This window comes from Zosterops lateralis (assembly GCF_965231275.1).
Source record: "Zosterops lateralis genome assembly, chromosome: 3".
Taxonomy (NCBI): Eukaryota; Metazoa; Chordata; class Aves; order Passeriformes; family Zosteropidae; genus Zosterops; species Zosterops lateralis.
Window position 1 is genome coordinate 44,767,387 of NC_139764.1, and position 13,658 is coordinate 44,781,044.

Genomic DNA, 13,658 nt, shown 5'->3' on the forward strand with positions numbered 1-13,658 from the left:
GTGTGAGTCTTTTGGTCTGATTGATTACCTGTCTGTGCCTGTGACAGTCATGTATGTGCAAAGTAGTGCTGATACAGAAGGGATGGTTGAATAGGTATAACATATCTTACTCCATATTGGGTTGGTATTCATGGTAAAATGGATAATTTTTTTGTTCTAGCTTTGCGCATTTTACTACATAGCTTTTAGGTTGCATTTTTGAGTGCTTTTTGGCATTTCATTTCTCTTTCTATTAAGAAAACATGGAAAATATATTTCCCAATTTTAGCTTATTTTTCTTGATTTTGATTTACGATAACAGTCTTTACATCAAATTAAACAGCTCAGATCTTAACAATCTATTGTCATTGCCTGGTCTTCCGTTGTATTGAACTTGAAAGCCATTTATATTTTTTTGAATGCTAATTTATTCAGCTCTAAATCTTGTTGTTCTATTCTAAATTTCCTTTTCTTTAGAAATGACTTTCGGGTAATGAGATGACTCCAAATTAATCTTGTATTCCAGCTGCAGAAATATTGGATTAGAGATGGGCAGTTTACATGAAGTTTTCACAAACAATGTGAAATTGTCAGTCCCATATGCTTTTCATCTCAAGTTATTATCTTTAGCGTATTATCTTATTCTCTTTTGCCAGTTCTGAAGGCTTTTAAGTATTTTTCTGTACCCCGCATTCTTGGCGAATAAAATGTGAAGAATTCTGTGTTAATATAATTGATACTTGTAAATAGCATAGCTTGTAGAACTTCAAAGGATAAGTTATTCTTTGAAAACAAATGTATTTTTGTTCAGTCTGGTTTTATTCGAGGAATGTATTGCTCAACTTGGAAATTATTCTGAAAACTGGAAATTAGAAATATAAAGAAAATAAGACTCATGATAAATAATGTGGTTCTTAGCAACTGCCTTGCATTATAATGCCATTCATGCATTTGTTCAAAAATCTGTGGGCATTATGGGTTGAATTAGTCAGCATTGTAGCTTCCAAGTAGTCTTACTTCCAAAGTCTTCTAAAACGTTATTATTGCAATATGACAAGAAATTTGGTAAAACTTCAGTATCAGATCTCATTTTGGATGTGGCATCTTTGCCACAGAAGTCCAACTGTTAAATTTTAATATTTTTTATTTTTAATATGGAAAATTTACGGTTTTCTGCTGGAAATGGAATGGATCATTTTAAAAATGAAAGATTATTTCAGTAGACAGTCATGGTCCAACAACTACTTGCTCTGTAGTTTCTGACATAAAGATAAATGCTGACTATGTAGTTATGAAATAAGCTGTTAAAATAGGAAATGATCTTACAGGTATGTACATGTAAGCTCCAAAATGGAAGACAGGCTCCAAAATGGAAGGCAGTTTCATTGAACTGCCCTTGTTTTCTATTCTTTTCTTACTTTTCTATTTCATCTTTTCACTTTGTCTCCAAAAGAGCAGTTTGATTATGATTGCCTCTCAGAAACCTTTAAGTGGAAAAATACTTAAAATGGTTTTTTTACATTTAAGAAACAAACTGCAGACTTGCTTGCATTCTTCTCATGGACAAAGTAATACTAATTAAAAAGAATTGCTTTAATCTTCTTGGAAAAAAAAATCTAAAAACCCACTCCTCCATTTTTCACAAAAATGATTGAATTTTTTTAGAACCAACTTTTCTTCTGTTCAGCTGCAAGTGAGAATTTAACAAAATAGGTGCTAGACAGACAAATCAATATGGCTAAAGTAAGGGCAGACTAATATTGCTGTGATTTTGTTGGTTATGCTGTTCTCAGCTTTTGTGCAACAGGCAGTCAAGTCTTTATGTTAGATACTGAATTTATGGATAATAAAATAGAATACTTTTGATAAAAATACTGGTGAAATCTTGAAATTTCATTTGCATTACTAACTTCGTTGGGTACCTGTGTCTCCTGTTGATTAAGTTTGCATCTGAAATACTGGTAGGGCAATATGTTCACAGCAGTTTTTTTCTCTCTTCCCCAGTGTGATGAGTAGCAGACATTCAGTGTTCATCTTTGGCACAGTGGATGTGATATTATCAAATGCCTTGTTCTTTCCTTTTGCCTTTGGAAAAAGTGGTGTTGTTAGTGGTAGTTGAAGTCTTAATATCTTACCATCAAGACTGTGCCTGTGACAAACTTCATGACTTTGACTAGTTTTTAGTAAAAATTCGTGTCATTCAGTCTTCCAAAGAGATTTTTCAATGTGCCTTCCTTCATTTTGACTGCTATGCAGTTTGTTGACATGAAAATATACCTTGTGTCCATCAAGCTGCTCATTTTTCAATAAAAATAAAAGCCAGAAACTCTTTTCAGATTCTTAAAAATGCTAAAAATTATTACTTTCAAAGTGCTTGGTGTTTCACCACCTCTCCCTCTTGTTATTTTCCTTGACTAAGTAATTCAAAGTTCAATAAATGCTAACACATAAAATATAAGGAAGGACAACAAATAAATATGGAAGAGAAATAATTGCATAATGCCATCATAGCCATTCAGTTAAATTGATCTTCAGCACTGAAATGCTGCCAGAGATGTAAGACAGTATGGTTTTTAAAATTTGTTTTGTAATGAATCTGATGTTCCTGTCAAACAGAAGGTGAGCAGATGGTAAAAGAAAGTGTATAAATACCATATATAAGAAATTAAATTCCTTCAAATTAAATATCCGATTCATATAGGAAAGAATAATGCTGCTTATGGAGTTGTCACATTTATAGACTCATAAAATATTTACTTATCACTGCTTCTTGGAGAGTGTGCTGTGCAAAATGTTACATGAGTTGTTCTGCCCGGGAAGTGTGAGCTTATGCTCTTGACAGTGTCTTGTCAGACAGTCTGCTCCTGTCCAGTGCTAGTTATCTGCATTTCAGCATAAGGAATACATAAATCTTCAGAAGAAGTTAAAGGCTTGTTCCTGCCTTAACAAAATTTATTTATTTTTTCATGAATGGTCAAACTGATTATTGATAAATAGAAACTGTAGTGAAAATATTGGGGGGAAACGGTTGTAGTTTCTTGGAATAAAAGCAAATTTTATCATTTCAATTTTCTTTTACTCGAGATTTATGCTGTGTTTTTCAAGAGGAACAATTACTTGGACATGATTTCTGAGTTTTCAGAACTCCCAAATAGTGTTGAGTTAGCTTGGATGTCTTTGAACATTTTCCTATCCTAGCAGACAAAGAATTCTCTCTGATAGTATTAAAGCCATGTGGGACGAAGCAATTTGCAGGTTGACGGTCTTCAATGTGGTTGAAGACCACATTACTCTCTGGTAAAATGAGGAAAATATTCAAAAATTTTCCTCTGCATACCGTCTCTCTAGAAAAGGATATAATTTTTAGGGAAAATGAGTGAATATGAAGACACTTAACAATAGGTAAGTTTGTAGAGGGTAGCATGACATACATCAAAGCTGCTCTTTCTGCTTTCAGCACAAGGAAGAAGTATTTGAGATTCTAGAATATATTTTTTACCAAATAATCGATGGCTCAAAGTACACAGTGTTCTCTCATCTTTCTTTCTTTCTCAAAAGGGTTCATTTTATTAAAACATGCCAGTATATAATTTCTCTTTACCTTTCAGTCTGCACAAGGTGGAGGACATCGAACCCTGCTCTACGGGCACGCAATCTTGCTGCGGCATTCCTACAGCGGCATGGTATGTAACCATGTTACGTGACTTGGGAGCAGCAGTGATTCCTTTTTTGCATGAAAGTTACGGAACGTTGCTGTTTACTGGTGTCTGGAGAATTACTCACATCAGAGGCATTTTACTGTGGTTTTAGAAATCTTTGTGAAGGGTAGGTGCTTGGAAATACAAAACCAAGCTGGGTTGTACCTGGGTAAGTTCCAAAACTAAGTCTGGCGCCCCTAGTGCTGTATCCCCTGTTGGTCAGTCTGAGTTGGTGAATTTTCGTTTCCTTCCCCTTGGATTTTCCATATTGCAAAAGGTGTGGTTGGATCTACAGCTGGCACCTTGCTGTCAACTGGAGTATATGTTAGAGACTGAGTGGAAAAGGAGATTCCTTCTTAGATGTATTTTGGACAGAAGTCGTAGTTGGAAACTCCCTGATGAATTATACAGGTTCCAAACTCCTTACCTTTACTCCTTACCTAAAGGTGAGGCTTCATGGAGCTGAAATCTGATCCAACTAAATCCTTTATTTCCAGTCTTAGTATTCCTGTCTTAGTACAAAATAACCTGGGTAGACTGAGAGGTTATTTTAGAACATATATTTTTGTCAAGATTCTGTGAGAGCATTTCAGCACATCAAGCATACACATTTTTGGTAATAACTAATGGGGATAATCTAAGAATATTTAATCCTGTGTTAGAAGGTTGATGGTTTTTTATATATTATTAGAAATGAGCAGAACAAGTAATGTATACTTTTTTTCTTTTGGTAGTATCTATGCTGTCTCTCTACATCTCGATCGTCCATGGATAAGCTGGCATTTGATGTAGGATTGCAAGAGGACACAACAGGTAACCACTAGTTTAAAAGGCTGTATAATGAAGAATACTGTAAGTATAAAAATAAAAGTCCAAATATGGCATAATTAGATTAAGTTTATTGTTTTTTAAAGGTTTGCTTTGGATAGGAGTAATATAAGAGTAATAGCTGCAACAATTGAGCAGTTCAAAAATCTGAGTTCTTTTCTGAATAACATGGTTTTATTAAAGAAGCCCATCTGAAAGCAAGATTTATCGTGGGAACTTGTGATTTTAATACTTACACATATTGTGGGGGATTAGAGGTACTAACAATCAGTAAAAGTGGAAGAACATATTTGAATTTGGATTTATGTGATCTTTCAAATATTATTTTAAGTGGTTTGGAAGTTCTTATTTTCATTGTCCTTAGTTATGGGTTGCTCTATTTCTTTGTCCAAATTCTCAGCAGAATATTCTTCAGTGTCTTTTCCAGAATCTCTAATGAGGGTGACAGGGAATTGCTTTGGCAAAAGCAGCCTGGATCAGGTTGCCTGGAGAACACAGAGAGCTATCATCTTATTCAACTCTGGAATCAGTGTTCAGAGGTCTTAGTCTTTTGCTTATGTGTATTATTTAGAGCTGAGTTTCTGACAAGATGACGCAGAAATTATACTATTTATGGAAAACACATGGACACTTGGTTTGGCCCAGTGAAAACTGGATCAGAACTTTTAAGACTGAAGCAAGTGTGACAGTAACATCAGTAACGTTGGGCCTTTCTTGTTTCATTCATTGCTGTTAATCAATATTGATATTAGGTGAGGCTTGCTGGTGGACCATACATCCTGCTTCCAAACAGAGATCAGAAGGAGAAAAAGTCCGTGTTGGAGATGATCTGATTTTAGTCAGTGTCTCTTCAGAAAGATATTTGGTAAGTTGTATAAAATTATCTGTACAGTGGTTCTTCTACAGAAGAGAGTTAATGAAAGTTTTACAGTAAAATCTGGTTTACATTTGCACCTCCTAAAAGTAAAACTTAAGGTGCTTAAGCTGTTTTTTTAATAATATTTTGCAAAACAACACATTCAAGATCTGGAAAGTGTGACTTTGATATATGGCTAATCTAAGTTTTATTCATTTCAGCAGTGGAATATGAGTTAAAAAATTTCCTTAGATGAAAATAAGCAAATACAGAAAAAAGAAATAATTTCCAAATTGCATGATTGAGATGTTCAGAATTCATGAGAGGGTTCAGAGGTTAACAATGCTATCATCTATATTAAAACTTCGTACAAAATTTTGGGATGTCTAACGCAGGTCCATAGGATTTGCGGGCTTAAAATAGCCATATTTTATTGAAATTATGTACAGTGTAATATATAGAGCTACTAACATCTCATAATTAAATATAATTAAAATACTTAATGATTAAATATAATTAAAATATTTTACAAGTTATTGTGCTAGTTACTTCTTATCACTGGTTTACACAACTTTCTTCTTTGTGAAAGGATCTCCCATTTGTTCTGTAATGAAGCAAGTCAACACTTTAAGATGAATTTCTTTATTCTTGGTGTTGCAAACGGCTGAACTACTCTTTATGGCAAAAAAAAAAAGGTGAAATTAAGAAGAAAATAATTTTGCTGGAAGCTTCTGAGAAATCAGCCCCAGTGATTTGGCCTGACTACTTAAGAAAAGATTCTGTAATGAGGAAGTGTTTTGAGTTTGTCAAAAATCCTGTCTCAGATCTAGGAGGGCAGTGAAAATGGTGAAGGGCCTTGAGGGGAAGGCATTTGAGGAGTGGCTGAGGACACTTGGTCTGTTCAGCCTGGAGGAGACTGAGGGGAGACCTCACTGCAGTTACAGCTTCCTCATTCAGGGAAGAGGAGGGGCAGGCACTGATCTCTTCTCTGTGGTGACCAGTGACAGGACCTGAGGGAATGGCCTGAAGTTGTGTCAGGAGAGGTTTAGGTGGGGTATTAGAGAAGGGTTCTTTATCCAGAGAGTGGTTAGACACTGGAACGGGCTCCCCAGAGAAGTGGTCGCAACACCGAGCCTGTGACAGAGTTTGGACAATACTCTTGGTCACAGGGTGTGACTCTTGGGGAAGATGCTGTACAGGGGAGGAGGTTGGACTTGATGATCCTTGTGGGCCCCTTCCAGCTCTGGGTATTCTCTGATTCTGAGACATGTGCATATAACATTAAAGTTTATCCTATACTATTCACTTTTTAACTTTTTGTGAGACTTTTTTATTTTTTAAATAAAAGAAAAAATGAATAGTCTAATAAGACATCATATATTAAATTGAAAATATTCTCTCTTCTATTGGAAACACAAAGGAAAATGAGAATATAACTGTTAGAATATAATTGTAACTTCTAATTAGAAGCTCAATAGCTCATTTAATGAGTTTCTTGTAATTAGATATTCTGAAAACTTTCTGATCATCTTTGCATTTTCAAATTATTTAAAATAATTACTTTTATGAGAATTGTAACTACCCATAGTGAAAAAAAAAACTTATTGTGAGATGAATTTATGAGAAATATAATTAATGGAAAGGTTTTATTTAAAGATGTTGGATTTCTTTGAATTGCTGAATTGAGTTGCCGAAGTTGAATTTTGGTACCGATTGTGTCTCTGTGTAGGCACATCCTGGCCTCTAATTAGTAGTAATCAGTTCAGCCTATTATTTAGATTTGTGCCTTAGCTGTTGATTCTCAAGGCTGTCACGTGTACTTTTATACAGCCAGAGGCACAATTCTGTCTGCAGAGACTGATTTTACTTAATATGTGGCGTTATAATGCATGTACTGCCGGTTCCATGCAAAATATCAATATACTAAAAATAAATAATATTTTCAGTGCAGAGAGAAATAACACTGTATTACAGTCTTAAAGTGTTTTAGAGCTAGATTGTAATGAAGAGTTATTAAGCCTATTTTAGTTATACAGCTCTGGTTTGACAGTAAGATGGAGCAAGGATTCAGCAAATTAATTTTGCTGTAACATACACTCACACATTTTTACGAACAGATGCTTTTCAAGACTAGATTAAGAGCTGATAAACTATGTAGCTTCAGGATCATAAGAATATTTGTGATTTTGCTACCTATTCAGTAATTATATCAGCACTGTCAATAAAGCAATGAAGCTTTCATGAAAATTGAAACAGTCGATAACAAATAATCAGTGAATTACCAATAAGTGAATGTTTTTCATGAAAGCTGTCTCTCTGTCTTAATCATTTAGGCTGATTACAAAAATAACTTCAAAGGATATAAGTTTGAAAATATTCACCATTCATCGTTTACATGTTGAGTGCAGTGTCTTATTGTAGCTGCTATTTTGTACAACTCTTTAAAGAATGTAGCAGCTGATACCTTTTACAAAAGTTAGGACTGTGGAAAGAAGAAGCTATTTTTGTGACTCTGCCCTGATAGTGAGACCAAATAAGCTCTATTGAATACAGTTGAGGAATACTTTTTCTAAGGGAGTGGAATTCTTCATATGGATTCCTTGACAGAAAATAAAGTTCATCAGGATGCTGAGGGTTGGGTTTATATATGTTGCATACTCTACAATTGAAATCTTAGGAAATGTAAATTCTCCATCAAATGTTCTATGTAAATATGCTGTTAGGAATAGGACTGGGATGTCACCTTTGTATATTGCAGTATTGCTCTATGTTTTCAAGCAATTGGCTAATTCTTTCTGAATGAAGAAAAATAGGTTAGCCATCCTGGGGCAAAGATGTGCGTGTAAAAATAACAGATGAATAGAGTTCATTCATAGGGCATAGCTTTTTCAAAATGTAGTGAGCTCTTAGTTGAATTTGTATAATGCAAGAGAACTATGTCAGCTTCTTAAGTCAGTCTTCCAGTTGTGTGGCTTTAGCTTAATTAATTAAAGATTGACTTTAACACTTTATGATCTCTGTGTAATCAGTAGATTTTTGTTTAGACCTAATTTGGTTGGCAGCACTCATAAATATTAGGAAAATATCAGGACTTTGCTGTAGTACCACTTTTCTTTACACAAAATAAAGTATTTTGGGACAAATGGCTCTATTTTTTTTCCCAAAGAGTTACCTTTTTTCTTACACCAAACAAGTACTAAACTGATAGGAAGATCAGTATTAAAATCATAAACTGAAGGTCCGGGGGGGTAGATTTTGACTTTTGACTCATGACAATGTCCCAGGGCAAAGCATTCACTTGCTCTGACTCTCATCTAACTAGACAATGAGATTTTGGATTCTTATTATCTGTTCAGCATTTCTGAGGAAAAGCACTTACATAAGTGCTTGTGGCATTATATAATAATGTGTGAGCTGCACTGTTGCCAAATACTTCAGAGAGGGAACTTGGCTCTGCTGAACCCTGTTAGCGTAGAGCAAAAAGATGTTCTGCTATAAATATTGCCACCATTTAAATTCAAGATGGAGTTGCTATGTTTCCTTTCTTGAGGAAGTACTGCCTGATAAAGAATGGATGTGTTATTTCCAGCATGTTTCCCCAACTTGTACATAGTAGCATCTACCTCAGCACTGAGGTTTGCCTGTGCCTCTTGTTAACTGCGTATCCTGACTGCTTTCAATATTACCAATTTTCAATAACTTAGAAGTTCAATTAGCTGCAATTTCTTTCAAATTCATGAGGTCTCTAAATAGCTTTTAAGCACAGTTCAAGAAAAAGTCCTTAGACATGAAGTTGAAATACAAAGTGCATAAATGAGTTATTCTGGCAGAGAAGTCAGGGAAGAAGGAAACCCCACCCAGTTTTGAATCTACAGTGCGCATATTTCAGTACAACACAGCATATAAACCCTGTGGTTTATATGTAGTTACTGAATTAACTGTCTCAGTGACTGTGATGCTGACCTGCAGCTGCATTATGCAGCTTGAAATTTATTTGATTGAAAATGAGCTGCCCTTTTTTTTTTTTTTTTTTTTTTTCTTTTTTTTTTTTTTTTTTTTCTCTACTGAAAATTAACTAGCAACTAATTGGGAACTGATGGCAGAGTTACCTTTCAAAAATAATAGCATCCAAATTAGATTTTACTATTTTAAAGGTGGAGCTGATATACAACATTACTTCTGGAAAGGGGACAGGTTCCTCAGTGTTGCAAAGGCACTGCCTCTGTATCCTTTCAGATCAAATACATTGTTTATTTCCAGGTCCTAGTTTTATTTCTCTTATTATCATATGCGTGGAACAGCTTCTAAGTATCTGTATCACTTCTTGGTGCGGTAGTATCAGGGAACATAACAGTGTGCCAAGTTTTTTTCTGAAATGTAAAAAAAAAATATTATCCTTCCCTTTCACATTTTTTTCTAAAAGTATGAAACTCAGTATTGGACTTTACTTACTTCTGTGTAAATTCACAATTCCATCGTTTCCCTTCGTTGAAAAACTATGAAAAAAGTTTTTGTAAAGAATATTTTTAATCTGCATAAACAAACCTGAATTTAGTGAAACCAATGTAGTGTTGAGCTGCTCTGTTACACTGATCATAATGCAGTTCCCATGGAGTCTTTATACAATGATTTGAAATGTTATTGTGGAGGCTGGTAGGACTTTCCAATAATTAAGGTTGTCAAGCTGCTCTGCCTTATGGAGTCCTGCTTCCAAGTTTCAAGTCCTTATAATCAAGTGCTTGTGATGTAGAGAATAACTAGAATTAGTAGCATCTATTTCTAGGTTTTTTTCCTTTTTTTAACAGTCTGAGGTTTTTTTGTTTTGTTTTGTTTTGTTTTGTTTTGTTTTGTTTTTTAAATCCGGAAGAGCTCAGATGATATGGAGCTCAAAGACAGGGAAGAAAAAAAAGCCACATAATTAAGATTGATGACATTGCGTATTCTTGGTAACTTAAAACACAAACAAAACCCAAAACAAACAGTACAACAAACCAAACAAACAAACAAAAAAAAAAACCCAAGAAAATTAATTAAAAGGCAATAAGCCTCTCCCTGGTTAAAATTTGTAAAGAAACTTTCTCCTGAAACAATGGAGCTTGCTCGTGACTAGAGAAGAGTGTTTAAATTTTCTTTGAGTAGATAAAAGTCTGATGACTTTATCTATTTTACAAAAGCTAGACCTCTTGTGTCTATTTTACATAAGCTAGCACCTCCTGTGTGTTAATGAACTGTTTAAACTCCCTCTGCAGTGAATAATTAAATATATGCCAACCCTGATGGGAGCAGGTATTCCTTGAAATGGATTACTCAAGGCAGGAATGAAGCCAGGCACTGTATTGACAGCTGAGAACTCAGTGTTGTGTGTGCTGCTGCTGATCTCCTGTCACTTAAGATATGTGGAGGAAGAAGCTGTGACAAAGTAGAAGGAACAAAAGACAGGTGATATGTCGGTGACAGGAGTGGGACTGAATCGGGAAGGAGGGAAACTGAGTGGGACTTGATGAGTGGCTGAAAAGATTGTTAACTGAAGGTAGGCAGGGACTAACAAATTGTCTGGGACAAGAAGCTGGTGACAAGGGAAGAGTAGCCACCCACTGGTTAAAACTCGTTGTGTTCAAAATTTAGGACAAAAAACTGCGTGGTTTTGGCAGGGAGAATTGAGAGAAGAACCAGTGGAGAGAGACTGGAAATGGAGGATGGCAAGAGAGATCTGTAGAGGAGTGAGCTTCCTGGGGAGAACCAGACTGCTGGACAAAGATCAGAAAGAGGCCAAGAAATGAAAAAAGTGTTGAGAGTCAGGAGTTGTGAGATTCTGGAAAGAAGTCCAATGCTGGCTGACGTGGTGAGGAAGAGTTTCAGCAAGAAAAAAGGCTGAGAGACCCTGTTTAGGCTTTGTAGGTTTAAGGAGAACCTTTTGAGGCTGAGGAGGTCCTAATTCTGGGTGCTAATGTGGGCTGTAATTAGGTCAGGAAGCTGGTTTGGCTAAATGAGAGACATAGAATCATAGATAGAATCTATAGATTCTATGAGTTGGAAAGAGCCCAGAAGATCATCTTGTGCCAACCTCCCTGCTGTGGGCAGGTTCACCTTCCACTAGAGCAGGTGGCTCAGGGCCCCATCCAACCTGGCCTTGAGCATTTCCAGGGATGGGGCAGTCCCAGTCTCTTTGTGCCAGTGCTTCACTACCCTCAGAGGGAAGAATTTCTAGTGAGACTGGGATGAAGGTTTGGAAAGGAAAAGAGAGTGGTAGAGGCCTGAAGCAATTAGGCTAGATGGTAACTACAACCAGCAACTATCCAGGAAACACATTGTAATAAGGCACAGTAGTCACATGTGGTATGCTGACAATTCCTGTCATGATTTTTATAGTAGGATAAGAAGGAAATGTCTAAAAAATGGTTTTCAAGTTACCCACATGAACCACAGGTAGAGAACTGTAATGGTGGATTTTTATTTATTAATTTATTTAATTTAGGAAAATTACATATAAATGATAACACAAAAAATAAATTTCCTAAATAAATATTAAAAAAAAATCAAAGGCATTAAAAAATGCTGAAGTTGTGGTACTGGTATATTTTTAGGAAATCTCCTGAGTGTACAGTCACACCAGCTTTTTATGGAATGCTATTTTAGAGATGATAAAAGTTCAATGGATGTGTCAGGGCTGTGCAGGGAAGCTGTGGTATGAAGCAAATTTGAAGATGAAATTTCAGGCTGGGAATTGCATTTGGAAGATTGGTGGTATGATGGTTCATTATTTTCTGTGAGAATTAGGCTCTGTACCGGACTCTGCTATGGAATTTGCTGAGCAGGTGATCTTGAATACTGGGCTTGCTTTGAAGAGGTCACAACATCCCTTACTGGGAACATTTCTTATTGGAGTTGCGTCTCTTGCATCTCCTCCTTAGAGGTTGAAACCTCACAGTTGCTCAGTCCTGATACCTACAGCTGAGGTGAATATAAGATTTGGATTGACCAATAAACTACGTATAATGCAGTCACCTCAACATGGCCATCTTAGATTAATGAAAATTTCTTAGTTTAATCTCTGTACCCCCTTCCCCAATGAAAAATGGGCTATAATACTACTTCTCTGGGGTTTTGAGAAAATGAAATCATTAACATTTGTTGTGTTTTGTGAAATACTGTAAATGGTGCAAGAGAAAAGCCTAAAAAGAGAAAATGAATAATTCTCTTTTCAAAACTTTGAAGAAGTGATTGTATTGAATAAAGCATGAGGCTGCAGAGTGAAGATTGAGTGGAAAACAAAGCACTGAGGAACTGTTGACCAAGTGAGCTCCATTATCCTGTATATACAATGGGGCAGCACATGTGCAAAAAATAATATTATGCCACTGAAGACTGTAGTGTGATGTGTTCATTAGAAGCCATTCTTTTTCCACAGGGTACTTAGTTTGACATTTCCTAATTTTTGATGCTTGCTTCTGTAAGATTAATACTTTGTTAATGGAAGCTCTTTTGACTAATCATGCAAAATTGCTATTTGGAAGCATAGTAGCTGCTGTGCTTCAGGCTTCTCATGATACAGTGGCAGAAGGAGAGCTATTATGAAGAGGGGGGAATGCAAACTACCCCCTTCTACTCTCCATGGATCCCTTGTGCTTTTCCTGCCATGCACCTGCAATTAGCCATGCACAGCTATGCGGTAGCAGAGTAGATAGTTCTGGTCGTAACGGTAAATTTCTGAGTATCTGTGGGCTTTAGCTTCCTTCTACTCTCCCATTACTGATGGTAAATTTATGCTCTGTGAAGGAGTTGAAACATTGCTGCAATTTTCTGTCTTTATCAATGAAAAAATTCCCTTTGCTTTTTGGGTTTGAGGGCCAACTGTTTAAGCACTCTGGAGAAATGTAAAGAAACCAGCATTTTTTAGTACTTTATACCCTGTGGAAATTTCCTGGACTTTGCCTACTCTGCATCAAAATTTACATAGTAATTTTGTGTTCAGCAGTGTAAGTTTACCCATTTTTATTCAAACTTTTCCTAAGCGTTCATAGATCTTCCAATGAATATGTTTGTATATATTACCATTATAAAACATAAGCACAAACCCCTAATTCTATAAAAAATTTCACACAGATGTAGTTATTACTTTTAGTTCTGTCCCATATCTTCTTTCCTTGTGAATAAATATTTGTATTTGTTTTGACCGTTTCAATATAATTCACTGAAACAGAATAATTTTTAAATTACTCAGGTAATAAATATTAATAGAAATGGCATGTCATAAGCAAGAAGTTAACAAGAGGTTTTGTTTTTAGGGATTGTGTATT

At 35.6% G+C, this 13,658-nt stretch overlaps 1 protein-coding gene across 1 annotated transcript in view; it reads left to right on the forward strand.

Annotated features, from left to right (window-relative positions):
• The window catches only part of RYR2 (ryanodine receptor 2), a gene marked incomplete at its 5' end in the record, with an annotated part of 385,437 nt that overhangs the window by 157,054 nt on the left and 214,725 nt on the right, over positions 1-13,658 (forward strand). The window contains 3 exons of the mRNA XM_083858180.1: positions 3,588-3,662; positions 4,412-4,490; positions 5,258-5,370. Of these exons, the coding sequence (XP_083714306.1) occupies positions 3,588-3,662; positions 4,412-4,490; positions 5,258-5,370 (267 nt within the window). The remainder of the gene's footprint in view (positions 1-3,587; positions 3,663-4,411; positions 4,491-5,257; positions 5,371-13,658) is intronic.